The 17,376-nt window shown below is 40.2% G+C and overlaps 1 protein-coding gene across 1 annotated transcript; it reads right to left on the bottom strand.

Moving 5' to 3' along the window:
• Positions 1-9,381: 9,381 nt before the first annotated feature.
• Positions 9,382-16,669, bottom strand: st14b (ST14 transmembrane serine protease matriptase b). The gene is made up of 19 exons (XM_026243474.1): positions 16,312-16,669; positions 15,295-15,454; positions 15,055-15,185; positions 14,890-14,960; positions 14,607-14,791; positions 14,427-14,462; positions 14,108-14,342; positions 13,849-13,991; positions 13,495-13,592; positions 13,285-13,391; positions 12,630-12,763; positions 12,426-12,530; positions 12,222-12,329; positions 12,016-12,132; positions 11,642-11,764; positions 11,379-11,562; positions 11,033-11,304; positions 10,534-10,670; positions 9,382-10,436 (listed from the first exon to the last, which is right to left on the bottom strand). The coding sequence occupies exons 1-19, from the start codon at positions 16,342-16,344 to the stop codon at positions 10,275-10,277; spliced, it is 2,541 nt and encodes an 846-aa protein (XP_026099259.1). The 5' UTR covers positions 16,345-16,669; the 3' UTR covers positions 9,382-10,274.
• Between the last annotated feature and the right edge of the window lie 707 nt (positions 16,670-17,376).

Here is a 17,376-nt window from a genome sequence, read left to right as displayed (position 1 = left end):
TCTCTTCTTGACTTGGACCTGTACATATCAGTGTGAAGAAATGCACACTACTGGGGGTTTTGATGTACATGAATGAACCAGAGTATGAAATGTATGAATTTACATATTTAATCTAAAAGCCCAAGGGTGTCCTGGTGCCACGTGCACTGGTGGACACCCTTATGCTTGAACATGGTGTTCGTTATGGACAAACCGTGGTTAGCACAGAAATCCAATAACAGAACACCGCTCGGATTCAGGTCAGGGGGGCCGTTCCTCCCAATCACGCCCCTCCAGGTGTCACTGTCACTGCCCACGTGAGCGTTGAAGTCCCCCAGTAGAACGACGGAGTCTCCAGTTGGAGCACTTTCCAGCACCCCTCCCAGAGACTCCAAGAAGGCCGGGTAGTCCGCACTGCCGTTCGGCCCGTAGGCACAAACGACAGTGAGAGACCTATCCCCGACTCGAAGGCGCAGGGAAGCGACCCTCTCGTTCACCGGGGTGAACTCCAACACATGGCGGCTGAGCTGGGGGGCTATTAGCAAACCCACTCCAGCCCTCCGCCTCTCACCATGGGCAACTCCAGAGTGGTAGAGAGTCCAGCCTCTCTCAAGAAGTGTGGTTCCAGAGCCCAAGCTGTGCGTTGAGGTGAGCCCGACTATCTCTAGTCGGTACCTCTCGACCTCCCGCACAAGCTCAGGCTCCTTCCCCGCCAACGAGGTGACATTCCACGTCCCTAAAGCCAGATTCCGTGTCCAGAGATCGGGTCGTCGGGGGTCTCGCCTTCGACTGTCGCCCGATCCTCTATGCACCGGCCCCTTACGCTCCCTCCTGCAGGTGGTGAGCCCACAGGAGGGCGGCCCCACGTCACTCCTTCGGGCTAAGCCCGGCCGGACCCCATGGGGGAAGGCCCGGCCACCAGGCGCTCGCATACGGGCCCCAACCCCGGGCCTGGCTCCAGGGTGGGGCCCCGGCTGCGCCATGCCGGGCGACGTCACGGTCCTTGATTTTAATTTTGCCATAAGGGGTTTTATGAACTGTTCTTAGTCTGGCCCGTCACCAAGGACCTGTTTGCCTTGGGAGACCCTACCAGGAGCATATAGCCCCAGACAACATAGCTCCCAGGATCATTCGGGTACTCAAACCTCTCCACCACGATAAGGTGACAGTTCACAGTCCCTTGGCCGGAGGTCGATGATTGACTTTGTGGTCGTGTCATCAGACCTTCGGCCATATGTCTTGGACACTCGGGTGAAGAGAGGGGCGGAGCTGTCAACTGATCACCACCTGGTGGTGAGTTGGATCCGATGGCGGGGGAGGAAGCTGGACAGACTCGGCAGACCCAAACGTACTGTGAGGGTCTGTTGGGAACGTTTGGCCGAGCCCCCTGTCAGAAAGATCTTCAACTCCCACCTCCGGCAGAGCTTCGACCGGATCCCGAGGGAGTCTGGAGATATTGAGTCCGAGTGGACCATGTTCTCCACCTCCATTGTCGCTGCGGCTGCTCGGAGCTGTGGCCGTAAGGTCTCCGGTGCCTGTCGAGGCGGCAATCCCCGAACCCGGTGGTGGACACCGGAAGTAAGGGATGCTGTCAAGCTGAAGAAGGAGTCCTATCGGGCCTGGATGGCTTGTGGGACTCCGGAGGCAGCTGACAGGTACCGGCAGGCCAAGCGGACTGCAGCCCGGGTAGTCGTGGAGGCAAAAACTCGGGCCTGGGAGGAGTTCGGTGAGGCCATGGAGAAGGACTATCGGTTGGCCTCGAAGAGATTCTGGCAAACTGTTCGACGCCTCAGGAGGGGGAAGCAGTGCCCTACCAACACTGTTTACAGTAGAGATGGGCACCTGTTGACCTCAACTGGGGATATCGTCGGGCGGTGGAAGGAATACTTCGAGGATCTTCTCAATCCCACCGACTTGTGTTCCGTTGAGGAAGCAGTGGCTGGGGACTCGGAGGGGCACTCGTCCATCACCCTGGCTGAAGTCATCGAGGTAGTTAAAAAGCTCCTCGGTGGCAAGGCACCGGGGGTGGACGAGATCCGCCCCGAGTACCTCAAGTCTCTGGATGTTGTGGGGCTGTCTTGGCTGGCACGCCTCTGCAACATCGCATGGCGGTTGGGGACAGTACCTCTGGACTGGCAGACCGGGGTGGTGGTCCCTCTTTTCAAGAAGGGGGACCGGAGAGTGTGTTCCAACTATAGGGGGATCACACTTCTCAGCCTCCCTGGAAAAGTCTATGCCAGGGTACTGGAGAGGAGAATTCGGCCGATAGTGGAACCTCGGATCCAGGAGGAACAGTGTGGTTTTCGTCCCGGTCGTGGAACACTGGACCAGCTCTATACCCTTTCCAGGGTGCTGGAGGGTTCATGGGAGTTTGCCCAACCAGTCCACATGTGTTTTGTGGACTTGGAGAAGGCATTCGACCGTGTTCCTCGCGACATCCTGTGGAGGGTGCTCCGGGAGTATGGGGTCGGTGGCTCCCTACTTAGGGCTGTTCGGTCCCTGTACGACCGGAGCAAGAGCTTGGTTCGCATTGCCGGCAGTAAGTCAGACCTGTTCCCGGTGCATGTTGGACTCCGGCAGGGCTGCCCTTTGTCACCGGTTCTGTTCATAATTTTTATGGACAGAATTTCTAGGCGCAGCCAAGGGCCGGAGAGTGTCCGGTTTGGGGACCATACGATTTCGTCGCTGCTTTTTGCGGATGATGTTGTCGTGTTGGCATCCTCAGACCAGGACCTTCAGTGTGCATTGGGACGGTTTGCAGCCGAGTGTGAATCGGCTGGGATGAGAATCAGCACCTCCAAGTCCGAGGCCATGGTTCTCAGTCGGAAAAGGGTGGATTGCCCACTTCAGGTTGGTGGAGAGTTCCTGCCTCAAGTGGAGGAGTTCAGGTATCTTGGAGTCTTGTTCACGAGTGAGGGAAGGATGGAACGTGAGATTGACAGACGGATCGGTGCAGCTTCTGCAGTAATGCGGTCGCTGTACCGGTCTGTCGTTGTGAAGAAGGAGCTGAGCTGTAAGGCAAAGCTCTCGATTTACCGGTCAATCTACGTTCCTACTCTCACCTATGGTCATGAGCTGTGGGTCATGACCGAAAGGACAAGATCCCGGATACAGGCGGCCGAAATGAGCTTTCTCCGTCGGGTGGCTGGGCGCTCCCTTAGAGATAGGGTGAGAAGCTCGGTCACTCGGGAGGAGCTCAGAGTAGAGCCGTTGCTCCTCCACATCGAGAGGAGCCAGCTGAGGTGGCTCGGGCATCTATTTCGGATGCCTCCTGGACGCCTTCCCAGGGAGGTGTTCCAGGCACGTCTCACCGGGAGGAGGCCCCGGGGAAGACCTAGGACACGCTGGAGGGACTATGTCTCCCGGCTGGCCTGGGAACGCCTCGGGGTCCCCCCGGAAGAGCTGGAGGAAGTGGCTAGGGAGAGGGAAGTCTGGGCGTCTCTGCTTAGACTGTTGCCCCCGCGACCCGGCCCCGGATAAGCGGAAGATGATGGATGGATGGATCTAAAAGCCCCTTCATCTGAAAGACACTCATTTAAAAATGTGTTTTGTAGACACAAATAAGATGGAATGCTTTTACAAAAGTTATGTTCTAACCTTTTTATCAAAGGAGGGCACACAACTGTTCAATAAGACTTTTTCTAATTGCTATTATTCTGCAATAATTCATTAGTCACTTTGATTAATGCAATGAATTCTTGATTCTTAAAAGTAATTTTAAAAAGTCATACAGATTAGTTTTGCACATTGCAGTTAGAATATCACTTTTGTAAAAGCATTTAATTTATATTTGTCCACAAATGTATCCTGAACCCATAACCCCATCCAAAAAAAAAAATCACCTTTTCCACAAAAATATTAAGCAGCACGATTTTTTTTTACATCATTGATAACCAAAAAGGTTTCATGGGCACCAGATCAGTATATCAGAATGTCTGTAATTCTGAATGATTTTAAAATATATTAACATTTTATATTCTCATAATATTTCAAAATATTACTGTTTTGATTGCATTTTTATTTATCAAAATAAATTTACTTTCCAAGCGCAAACTTTTGAATGGTAGTGTATTATGCAACCCAATACATTTAAACAGCCTATGTTTCCATTCAAAATCATACCTATCCATTTCCATTGCTGGGAAAGTTCCTTGAACTCCACAAAAGGTACGAAGCCAGTAGGCAGAGCCATTACACCAGCTGACAGGAAACAAAGACATCAAGCACAAGTCCAGCTATCAACATGTATCATTCAAATTCAATTTATAAATAATAAATGACAGCTTCAGGAAATTTTCATTTAAAAAATGTTTCAGGTATACCTTTGCTCTCTCCAGCAAGAAACTGTAGAGCAGAAACTACCAACTCTGACCAGCAGAGGGCCAAAGAGAACCAAGGGTTGAGTGTGCTGGCTGGAGATGACTGCCACTGTTGGACCTTCTCCTCCACCTGAGAGCAAAAATAAACGGGACAATACTTAATTCATGTTAAGGGTGAGCAGCAAGATCAGTGAAATACTATTAAACTCCCTTCAGCTATTTCTGCAAACATGATATTTCAGATTTTAAGTTTGTGTCACATGATTCTTCAGAAATTATTCTGAAATTATGATTTATTGTCATTTTTGATCAACTTAGTGAGTCCTTTGCATAATAGAAATTTATCATCATCTATGGACCTTTTGTACAAAAGTAAAATGGGTTAGTATGAGATATTTAAATGCTGAGAGATGTGTACAAAGTATCTTATGTACAGTAGAAAGACCTACTCTTCTTTAACGCTTTGTGGAGGAGAAGTGGGGACATCAGCAAGACCTGGGTTCATGGAAGCCTCACACATCTGAATATCACAGACCTCCTCTGATTCCATTTTTATAGGCCGCATCTTTTTCTTCCTCCTCTCTTCCTTTATCTTCTTCTTAGGTCCAGCCAGGTCAAATATGTCTACTGGTCAAAAGCACAGACACGGAGCACATCGATTTCCACCTGCTGCGATAATTAATGCATTTCATATTTAAGAGAAGCATCATTCTCACTTGTAACAGATGCTTTTTTGCCAATGTTGATTCGAGTCATGATATCACCAAGATTGAGGTCAGAGGTCATGAGGTCAGGGTTATCCTAAAAATAACATCATTACTTATTTCTATCTTGTCTTTTAGTGCCTTGTTTTTCAGTGTTTTAGAAGCGACAGACCCCCAAACATAGTCATCCTCATGGGAGGGACCCCCCAACCTCCTAAAATTTAAAAGGCAGCTATATATTTTCATGTACCAAGTAAGGTAGGTTTAAGTGCAGGGTTAGAGGATAGAAAATATATTTTGTACAGTAAAAAACATTACGCCTATGAAATGTCCCCACAAAAAAAAATAAAAAAATGGAAATCTGTGTGTGTGATTTGTAAATATTTAGTTCCATTTATATATATATATATATATATATATATATATATATATATTTTTTTTTTTTTTTTTTTTTTTTTTATTACTTAATTTTACATTTTTACACTATTTTTCTATAAACTCTTTCACGGATCCCCTTGCACTCCCTTGTGAGCACCAGGAGGTCCCCGGAGCCTAGTTTGAAGACCACTGTCCTAGCAATGTCAACATTGTCATTTTGGGCTTGATGTACAATTAAAACATGCTGTATCTGTAAGAACTTACATGTTCCCAGTTAAAAATCAGCATTTATTGTAAATAAGATGCAAAAATGAGTTTCTTAAAGGGGTCATATGATGCAATTCAATTTTTTCCTTTCTCTTTGGAGTGTTACGAACTCTTGGTGCATTAAGAGGATCTGTAAAGTTTTAAAGAATAAAGTCTCATATCCAAAGAGATATTCTTTATAAAAGTTATGAGTCAACCACACCCTCCTAAAACAGCTTATATATATTATATTCAAGCAGGACCTTAATTTCCCGCTACAAATAAACCGGCCATTGCTAAAGCAACTAAAGAAAGGAGAAGACATTTTATTAGCTTACTAACAATTTTAGGTTTTCGAGATATTCACTGCAAACCTGATGTTTTAAGTAATGTCTCTAATTATCTGGTTTGGACAAACAGAGCAGCTCATGTCTTATTGTGTTCTTACTTACACAATACCAGTCAAGAGTTTTCGAGAGGGTTTATGCATAAAGGTGCAAAAAAATTGCACTGGCAAGTCTAGCAGTTTTGCTGTATTCATGTTTTGGTTACTCACTTTTATTTTTATCAGACAGCTGTTATGGCTGGATTTTAATTCATAATGTGTGTACATGATTTTAAACTTTTTTCCTTTTTTCTTAAGTTAGGTCCTACTTTATATTAACTGGCCTTATACTACTTACATTTAAAATAACCATTTGATACAATGCACTTATTGTGCACACACATGTTTTTATATTGTAATTATATACATATTTTTAAAACACATGCATGTAATTACATCTGTAATTAATTTCTGTAATAACATTTATAATTGCACTGTTGACCCATCCCTTAAACCTATCACGATAATACCAAACTTGTCCCTAAATGTACCCATTAATAGCAGCAAAAGTGTTTTGCAACACAATATGAACACAATATGTACAGTAGCCTACATTGTACTAATTTTTAATGTAATTAGATAGTAGTTAAGGCCAACTAATATACAGTGGTACCAATTTTTTTTTTTTCATGGATTTAGGGCTGGAGAGCGTCTACTTCTTCTTCTTTTAAAGTCGTTTATAATGTTACAAAATATTTCTATTTTAAATAAATGCTTTACTTTTGAACGTTCTATTAATCAAAGAATCCTTTAAAAATGCATCACGATTTCCACAAAAACATTAAGCAAAACATTACACTGTTAAACTATTAGATTGATTTCTGAAGGATCATGTGACACCTAAGACTGGAGTAATGACTGCTGAAAACTCAGCTTTAATCACAGGAATAAGTCTAGAGGGTTAGATTGCTAGAGTCTTAAACTAGAGGGTTAAACTTTAAACTATAGGGGGTTACAAAACATTCTTAAACACAGATCTGGTTTGTTGTATCTTAAACACTTTAACAAATTTCATTCATTGCATATACTTTATATGCTGTCTAAATTTCCAAATTCGTAATTGAATAATACCTTAGATAGATGCTGAAATGACAACTTAATCTCTGTGATAAAGCAAATAACGAGGATAGTAATAATTGGGAACTTATTGAATATGAAATTGGGAAACGTAGAACATTTCTTAGTACCTCATTGAAACTAAGAAAAAATAATGAAGAAAGATTATGGCTAGAATCACTACTTTTATGCCACATAAAAATGTTAAAGATTCTTCAATTCTTTAAAAGAATTGCTAGAAAGAATTATGCTTATTGATCAGTCAAATCATTTAGAGGACATAAATGAAAGGCTGAACATGCCTTAGTCTTATAGGAAATGACTAGAGGAACAGGACTCTGTATATTTCTTCAGACTAGACAGACCAAATATTGAGAATAAATATCCTTTAGTTTTAGCAAATATGCCAATCCGGATTTTTTTTTAAATACTTAGAACATTTTACAGGCCCTTGACAGAGGTTTTTGTTGATGTGTTAAAATGCAAATGTGTTAAAATGTTTTATTGTAGGCCTAATGGGAATAGCTTTGTCCAGTTCAGTAATGGCTTTTCTCCTTTTTTTGCATTTTCACATTTATATATTAATGATAGAACTGATAATAAGCCAACTGCTAGAATATACAGCATTGTTTCAAAAGATGCTATTCAGATCCCAATTGCTTTAAACATCCCACTGTCCTTTTCAAATGCTTCTGGCCTACTGCTTAATATTAATGAATGTGTATTACAAAATGTGTTACATCAGAGACAATTTCATCTGTGCACGACACGCTGGTGACACCTGCTGGTCAAAACCGGGTAATTACAACAAAAATACTACTTTATACCAAAACGTGCATAACATCTTTTGGCTAATATTTCACAAAACTGCAAATATATTTATTGTAAGTATAACATACTAAATGCAATTAATAAACCATCAAATACCATTAAATATTAAAATGCACAACAAATGTTAAAAAATTTGTTCTTATATTAATTAGCTTGCTTTGTATTTGCTTTCTTTTTTTGTTGTTTTTTTTTTTTTTAGTAAGAGACCATTAAATACTACTCTTCCTTTTAACTACACAAATGACTCGTTTAAAATGTATAAAACTGATCTGGTATCGGATAAAACCCCCCCCAAAAAACAGACTCTGGTTCAATGTAAAATGCAATAGCAAAAATACAACTAGTGTTGGTGGAAAGAAGGAATGAATCTGTTAGCTAGCTCTCCACAGGGCTGTAGGAATAACTTCCATTCAGGCGTGGGGCATCCATATTAAGGGCCCTTAAAAAGCATGAGCCAATAAGGGCACATTAGGCCCAGAAAAAACGAGACCCTGGTCACAAGGCTGGGGTCAATGTCAACAAGGACCCCACTTACATCAGGGATTAGTGTGATAAGGTACACAAGATCTGTGCCTGAAGAACTGGGATGTCCAGGTTATAAAACCAAGTGAAGGCAAGCAATGAAAACCAGCTGATGGCCTCACAGACTAAGTCCAGGAGGAGGCCATTCCTCTGGTGGAGTGGGCCCTAATTCGAATAGGACACTAAATCCACTGAGACGTAAACTAGGGTGATAGCATTGACTAGATAGGCTGTCCGCTCTGCCCATTTTGGTGAGCTGAAATCCCATTTGCTGGTGCAGCTACAAGAATGATAACAAATCAAGCTTCAGTGTTTAGAGGAAACAGGAGTTTCCTATAGGCAAGTTTACACAATGTAAATGACCATTTCGAAAATATTTCTGTGAAAGTATTCACAACCAATTATGCACTTGTTCAGCCATCCACATGGCATTTGTTGCATAAAGAAAATACAAATTTACTTATGAATTTAATTTGATTCTCAGTAAATTTCACACATGGAAATGTCATAATTGCAAGCCTTACATTTAAGGGATTTTTTTAAAGGAAATAAGGCATTACATATATATCATTGTACAATATATAAACAAATAATTACATACTTTAAGATAATTAAAAGTATTCACTGATCTTTGTGCTCCTGTAGCTCAATTGTTAGAGCATTGTGTTATCAAGCGCAAGGTTGGGGGTTTGAATCCCCGGGAACACAGGATAGGCAAAAATTGATAGCCTGAATGCTTTGGATAAAAGCATCTGCTAAAGGTATAAATTTTATTTAATCTTTATAAACTTTTTTTATAACCTCTTCTTGTCTTTATTTGTAATGTATTTACATGTTTGTTTACAAATTTGTTATATTCGAAATGTATTTGATGCAATTAGAATTGTTTTGTTCTTTTTATATCTTTAAATATATCACCAACCTCTGAATTAACAACATAAAAAAATAAGCAAATACAAAGCAGGTTGGAATTTCCATTTTAATGTTCAACAAAGAATCCACTGAAGCATTAAGGCACATTATGGGAATGCCAATCCCCCAAAGAGGGCATTAACAAAAATTGAAATTAAAAAAATAATATTATAACAAATTATCACAGATACACATAATACTAAAATAAAAATCACTGTGTAAACAAAACTGAAAAAAAAAACACTAAAAAAATCTAAAAAAAAATTGCCAATTGTTTCAACGAAATTTTCATATTTCAAGTTTCAAATTTACAAAATATACTTAGTCTGCTACTAACACAAAGCTTACAGAAATTCTATATTTTTATCAGCATATATTTAAAATTAAAATGACTTTCAAGCAGGGCATCAACTGGCGTGAATAAATGAAATTTCTAAATTTGTTTCCTATTACTTAGTCATAAAATACATTTTTGCACAGATCTGATCATGAAGTCTGTTTGGTATGAAAGGTGATTAAACTATGAAGTAATAAAAATAAAACACAAACGATTAACACATTATGCCAAAAATTACATAAAAACATCCCTGAGAACCACTCAAATTGTAATGACTTAATAAGCAAGGCAGCACGGATACTTTTCATCCACAGCAAGAGCAACACTTGAGCTCAAAAACAGAATATTCAACATAGATGAAACTCTTTTAGGAGCGTAAATACATAGAGAAACATAACGAACAGATAAAGAAACTATGTAAGCTCATTTTTATATTCTTGGAAAACAGAAGTCAAAGAACAGTTTTAGTGGACATTTGGCCTGATTTTAGCAATCTTTATGGCTTCTGAAATAAAACTCAGTGAACATGAATGCCTTAATTATTTTCAATAACTCTTACTACAGGTAGATGCTGTTTGCTTTAGTCCATTTTTTGTCACCATTTCTTATACCCCGGTCTCCTGCCTGATCCAGCTGCGGTATTCTGTGACACGTGTGTAAATGCCGGGCCTGTTCCTTCGACCGCAGCCATCTCCCCAACTCACCACGCCAGCAAGAAACATGCGCCCATTGCTCTCAGTGGAAGTCATTGGACCACCTGAGTCACCCTGGTAGAGGAATTAGGGATTATTTGTGTGTTACTGAGAAATGTAAGGCTATGACATGTATCTGAATGTGAAGAAAACAGAAGATCTATCATTTCACCTGACAAGCGTCTACACCTCCGCTCAATACACCTGCACAGATCATGCGTGGTGTTATCCCATCATCCATCAGCCTGCTGCACACAGTGCTGTTAATAATGCGCACCTCGGCCTTCTGCAACACTGATGCAACGGCGTCTAAAGCAAGGAGAAGACATTTTATTAACTTACTAACAATTTTAGGTTTCCGAGATATTCACTGCAAACCTGATGTTTTAAGTACTGTCTCTCATTATCTGGTTTGGACAAACTCAAATTATTGTAACCATTCTAAGATCGTCTGCCTTAGGAAAGCTAATGTGTCTCCGACAACACTCATTGCTTTCTGATGCAGCTCAACTAGGTCTCATCCCATTCGTCAGTATTTGTGATTTCACAAATCCTGGAAAATATCTGTCGTAGTCCAAAGTCTAAAGTTTTTGGTGTCTTTTTGAACAAATAAATAAAAAAATGAACATTTAAAACTTTCGAATGGTAGCATAGGTTGTTAGATGACTTACCAACTTCCTCTCTCTGTTTGCCCCAGCCAGTGATCCAGACAGATCTGCCTGCTGGGAAGTCATGTGTGGCTTCAGGTAAGCAGATGGGCCAGATGCTTTGGCTGAATGTTACAGGGCTGTCCAACTCCATCAGCGCGATGTCATTGTCGTAGCTCAAGGCGTCATAGTGAGGGTGAGAAATGATGCGCTTCACGTGTTTAAGGGTGGACTTACTAGTCTCACCCTGGTTAAGTAGACCCAGATAGACTTCCCACTGGTCAGGCTGGGAATATCTAGCAAAAGACCAAACACTCAGTCAGGATCAGAACAGGAGTGGAGGAGAGGGCCAAACAACATAAGAACTCACTTCAACTTTTCACTGTCCTGCACGCAGTGAGCAGCAGTGACCAGCCAGCGGTTACTGATAACAGACGCCCCGCACACATGACCCTGTGTTTTCATGTGGAGGCTGACCTGCCAGGGCCATTCTCCCTCATTCGAGTCCTTTCCACCGACAATACGGCTGGACTTGTAGGGCTTCGTCCCACATTCTACAGTAAACATGAAACACAGTTTAAAAACATCACTGAAAGACATATATGAGGAAAGACAGAAAAACTCTGGACTTACTACATTCAGCTTCATCCGAACCATCCACACAGTCAGTCTCTCCATCACACATCGGGTTCAGCTTGCTAATACACTGGTTATTCTTGCACTTATAGGTGAGATCAGAGCACTGAACAGCTATGGCTGGATATAAAAGAAGCAATTGAGTCACTTAATATAGTTAGTGCTTAGGTTGGCAGCAGGGATATTTATCAAGCTCCAAGTTAAATTTTAGTTCTGGTAAGTGACTACAGTAACTGAAATTACGGTATATATAAACAATAGAGATATATATTAATAATAATTATCTAATTTACTATATAAACTTTTGAGGTCAAAATAAGGCCAAATATTGAAAAAACAGTCAACAGTATTTCCTGACTGAAAGTTCTCACATTTCTCACACTGGGATTCATCGGAGCCATCGCCACAGTCGTTGTAGCCATTACACTGCTTGTGCGCTGGGATGCATCGGTTGTTTCGACATCTAAATTCTTGAGCTTTGCAGTTCCCTACAGAGATAATTTAACAACCAACTTGAAATCGTTTCTACCAGTTTTGCTCCATTGTTCATGATTCTGAGTGCTGGTTTCATCCTTACCACAGTTTTCCTCATCAGTGTTATCTCCGCAATCATTCACCCCATCACACCGCCAGAAACTGGGCTTGCAGAAGCCGTTCTTGCATTTTATTTGAGTCTCGTTACATGCTGCATACATAGGTAAAGAATGTAATGCAACACCAAATGACACTCGAGAAAACAACTGTACAGAGGTTAAGCACAAGTAATATGGTATGAACTTACAGCAGCCCCTCTCATCGCTCATATCTCCACAGTCATTGTAGCCATCACATTTTAGGTCAGGAGACACACACAGATCGTTGTCACACTGGAATCTCCCAGGGCAGGCTGTGGAAAAGCGATTTTAGATATGTTTGTTGTCATGGTGTTGTGGCTTTGAACACCGCGTTTTAATAGAAGTAGGAAAAATAGTATGGTTCTACTCACGATTAGTCGGTTCAAAGGCCTCAAACTCGGCAGAAAAGCCCTCGCTCACGTAAGACAGGTCAGAATGAAATCTGACTGTTGTTTGGCTTGATTTGATTGTGTACACAGTTTTGGGTGGCTTCTCCCCACATATCCTAAATCAATTTATAAAAGAACAAATGACAGTTATAATTCTATTCAAAGCCTATTCAAAAGTTTGGGCTCAGTAAGATTTTTTTCTTAGACTCTCCACGTCTGCATTTGATACAGTAAAAGCTGTATTATTGTGAAATATCACTGAATTTAAATATATTGTAATACACAATTTATTCCTGAATTTTCAGCAGTCATTACTGCAGACTTTACATAATCCTTCAGATATCAGTAATATTTGTTTATTATTATTTATGTGAAAAACGGTTGTGCAGTTTAATATTTTTGTGAGACCGTGATACACTTTTTTTTAAAGATTATTTTATGAATAGAAAATTCAAAAGCACATCTTTTCTTTGAAATAGAAAACATTCAATGTAACTTCATGTTTTTACTGTCACTTTGATTCATTTAAGGCTCTTCAATAGTGGGGTATAAATGGAATATTTCTTTATTTCTCCTAGTTTGTAACATCTACTCAAGTATAAGTACAATGATTACTCTTTTGACACTTTTATCTGACCTGTAGTTTATCTCCAAGTAGTCTGTTGGACAGCTGATGGGGTTTTGTTCAGGGCTATGTATAGACAACTTGTCAAACTTCACCTTGATATGCTTTCCTGACGGAACCTGTCAGACAGAACATTTAAGAACTTACTATATTGAATGTTAGGAACAGATCAATGATGAAGATGATATTAAATAACACTGAGGGTAAATCATTTTAGTGTACCTCAATGTTCCAGACACACTCAGTCTGAGGTGGGTAATGGGAGGGATAGCCAGGTGATGTGAAGGTCCCACGGAGCCCTGTCAGTCTCCCTCCACAGTCTAAAGAATGTGTCAGGACATTATTAACAGAAATATAGGGCTATGACAGCTTGATTTAACACACAGGAAGAGCAGGATCCAGAATTAATGCTCACTAAAGAAACATTAAAAAAAAAAACTATTTTCATGTCTTTTTTTTATTTTTTTATAAATACAGTTTTGTGGCAAGTAAGAAATATCTGTGTATTACAGGTAAAGTCTATCAGAAAGTGAACTTTGGACCCTAATGAGTTTATTATACCTCAGTACACTCTACCTTGAATTTTGTCTGGAATCTGAGAATAAAATGCCCTGAAACCGGGGAAGTTTTTCTCCTCGTTTGTGACTAGTGTAACCAGCATGACATTCCCAGAGGAGATGAAAATTAGCTTTTCATCAGGTAAGCGATATCCACATTTCCTGCATGAACACATTTGTTAGATTCCACATATCGAAAAAGACAATTAAAACACGTGTCACGGGATACAGCTCACACATGCCACGAAGAGGATGACCGAGAGTGTATAAACACTTACTCCGCTATGACTTGCTTTTCTGATGGTGCTAATGAGTCGTACACTTTAATGAAGTCATTACGACAATCCTTCTCCAGGTCTAGGACGTCAAACTCCAGTCTGATCCTGTGGTCAGGGTCGGCCCGAATCTGCCACTCGGTGTAAAGGTTGGGCAGGTAGGCAGAATCGGGGAAACCTGGAGACCGGATAATGTCAGTCTGGTTCCCATGAGCATGATGAGACCTTTTATTGGACCCTGAAAGACAGAACAAGTTGAATATGAGTCCACGATAGAAACACGTACAAACAGCTAAATGTAAAGAAAGTTTTGTTAACTCACATTTGAGGTTTCTGCCAGCTAACCGAGCATCTACAGCTGTAATGCACACAAAACATATCTGAAACTGTTAACCATCAAGACTGAACAGTGCTAGACTAAAAGGAATTTTCTGGTTAGATCACAAGAGGTGACAGACTGAAACTATGCAAGTAATGTAAAACAATCTTCCAGTAGATTTACCTCCTGCCGTCATGCTGTCAATGGTAAGGCTATTGTCATTCCTGCGACCAAACCCCCTCCTGCTTTTCCTTGCATTTTCTCCCCAATCCAGGGATGCCATGGCCTCGTCCACAGCAGATACTTGGGACTCCCGCACATTAAACTCAGACAGGTAATAAGCGATGATACCATTATTACTGCCCTCACTTAAGAGAAAAAAATGACAATGGAGCTTACAACACAAATAAACATCAATGAAATTCATAGTGTAAAATGAATCCTAAATTATATAAATTATTATTACCTGAAACCTTGCACAGTGGACGCCACATGGTACTTTGACAGCAAGCGCACCTGACCATATATACCTTTGAGCTGAAAGACAACGTACAATGAAGCAAAGTTTTAAGTAGACATAAAGAAAATGAAAAATAACTGAAAACATTACAAAGAAACAAGAGCACCTCACCTGCTTTGAGACCCTTGTAGACAGTTCTTTATATTCAGTGGTGTTACTGTTTTCATAAGCATCTGAGAACGTCTGACTGGAGATGGTTAAATAACCACTGAACATCTTCTTCACCCTGCCATTATACCTGTCTGTAACAATGGACACGACGGAGTTACAGTTTTATCATAATCATTCAAATGTACAGTTTACTGGTGATAATAATAGAGTGTATGTTTGTTTAGGAGTTAAATAACTCACAGTGGAAATGCCACACTAACAGTCCAGTTACTAATGCAATGATTGCCAGTGCTGTGGGTAGACCTATTGTCATGATGGCCCGGAATGATACCCTCTTCTTCTGCAACTTTTTTGCATCTGATGCTTGAAGAAACGCCTCTGCCTGGTCCAAGCCATGGTCCTACAGAGAAATGTAAAATACAAGTAAAATACACTTGTTTTTACATGTGACGGTTACAAATAGAATGAGTAATGCTCTGTAACAACCCTAAGGACGCAGTGTACTGTACATGACTAAGAAGCAATTTTGAACCACCCATATCAAAACAGGCTATTCCTCTTAAGCACTCCAAACTCACAGGTATGACTACATGACAACTGTTTTCTAAATCCTGAACCAACACCTTGTTCATCAGCGTCAACAACCCACCCCAATCAAGTATGCATTAGCAAAAGTGTGTGTGGGTCATGTGACTCAAGTGGTAGCTTTTCTTAGTATAGGAAAAACAGGTTTTTTAGATGGCAATCATAAAGTCACAACTTTTAATGTTTTTCAAAAAATTAAAGTATAAGCATTAAAGTGAAACTGAAACAACATTATGATCATAATTTGAACAATATAAAACGCAGTGAGACAAATCATAGCATACAGATATACATACACACACACATATACATTATATATATATATATATATATATATATATATATATATATATATATATATATATATATATGTGTGTGTGTGTGTGTGTGTGTGTGTGTGTGTCTGTGTCTGTGTAGGAAGTACTGTATATACATATATGATTACAAATAACTTTTAGAATATATAATAATATATTATCCAACTAGCATATATATGTATATGAACTATATATTCCGAGAAATGTAGGCACATAATTATGTAAACTTCCAAACACAAACAGCCCTGTACAGAACGTACCAGAAGATTAATATCGTAAAATGTAGAAGTTGACAACCACGGAAACGGCGGAGTAAAAGAAAACATAAATAAATGATATTCAGTTTAAAACATACCGGAATTTTTTTCCCAGATTGGAGTGGCTCCATGTCATACGATGTATTTGTCAAACTGGCCGCTGTCAGTCCTCTGTGTTGCCGTTCATGTGTCACGCAGGCGGCCTTTTGTCCTCACCTACAGCGAAACTCACTGACGCGCGCGCAGGTGTCTTCTGGAGAAACCGCAAGTAACTAACCTTCTATCCTGTTTTACATTATCCTAGCACCGAGAGGGTATAACCCTGTTGATTTGATTTTAATGTGGGTTTCGTATCTGAAAAACAAACATATTTGTTGCAAATCTTAAGTTTTCACTTCCCACCCAGTTTCTAGCTGCAGGTGAGTCCGTCTCAAGCATCCTGTGAAGAACTTCCTGTAGAGACGCTAACACAGTGTGACGTGACAAAAACAGGACACCTGTAAATGAATCAATAAACGAGATAGAAATGATCAAAAGTGTTTAATGTTTACTGTCAAACACGTTTACAGTGTATTGTAAACATTTAAAAAGTTTTTTTTTTCTCTGACAATGTTGTAAGTAAAATAAAATAAAATAAAATATTAAGTTTGCAAATTCAGCTTAAATTAAGATCCAATCTACTTAGGACCACTTATGGTTCCACATAATCTAAAGAAAAGTATTTGACAGCGTGTTATACACACACACACATCATTACACACCCACACCCACACACACACACACATATATATATATATATATATATATATATATATATATGTGTGTGTGTGTGTGTGTGTGTGTGTGTGTGTGTGTGTGTGTGTGTGTGTATAACACGCTGTCAAATACTTTTCTTTAGATTATGTGGAACCATAAGTGGTCCTAAGTAGATTGGATCTTAATTTAAGCTGAATTTGCAAACTTAATATTTTATTTTATTTTATTTTACTTACAACATTGTCAGAGAAAAAAAAACTTTTTAAATGTTTACAATACACTGTAAACGTGTTGTGAATGTGAGAGCACATTTAAAAGCACAGAGTTGCGCCAAAGGTACGTACCGTATATAAAACGTATAATAGGAAACATGCATGCAAACCTTAAACTGACATTAAAGAGATCGT

Source organism: Carassius auratus, unplaced genomic scaffold (genome assembly GCF_003368295.1).
Source record: "Carassius auratus strain Wakin unplaced genomic scaffold, ASM336829v1 scaf_tig00003593, whole genome shotgun sequence".
NCBI classification, from domain to species: domain Eukaryota; kingdom Metazoa; phylum Chordata; class Actinopteri; order Cypriniformes; family Cyprinidae; genus Carassius; species Carassius auratus.
This window is presented reverse-complemented; position numbering and strand designations above follow the sequence as displayed.

What these genes read in the sequence shown, in the direction of transcription:
- st14b (XM_026243474.1), bottom strand. Translation starts at nt 16,344, where the DNA reads ATGGAGCCACTCCAATCTGGGAAAAAAATTCCG. An exon ending in CTACAAGGGTCTCAAAGCAG is followed by an intron (nt 14,961 to 15,054) that starts GTGAGGTGCTCT and finishes GTTGTCTTTCAG; the next exon opens with CTCAAAGGTATATATGGTCA. An exon ending in TTCGGATGAAGCTGAATGTA is followed by an intron (nt 11,563 to 11,641) that starts GTAAGTCCAGAG and finishes TGTTTACTGTAG; the next exon opens with AATGTGGGACGAAGCCCTAC.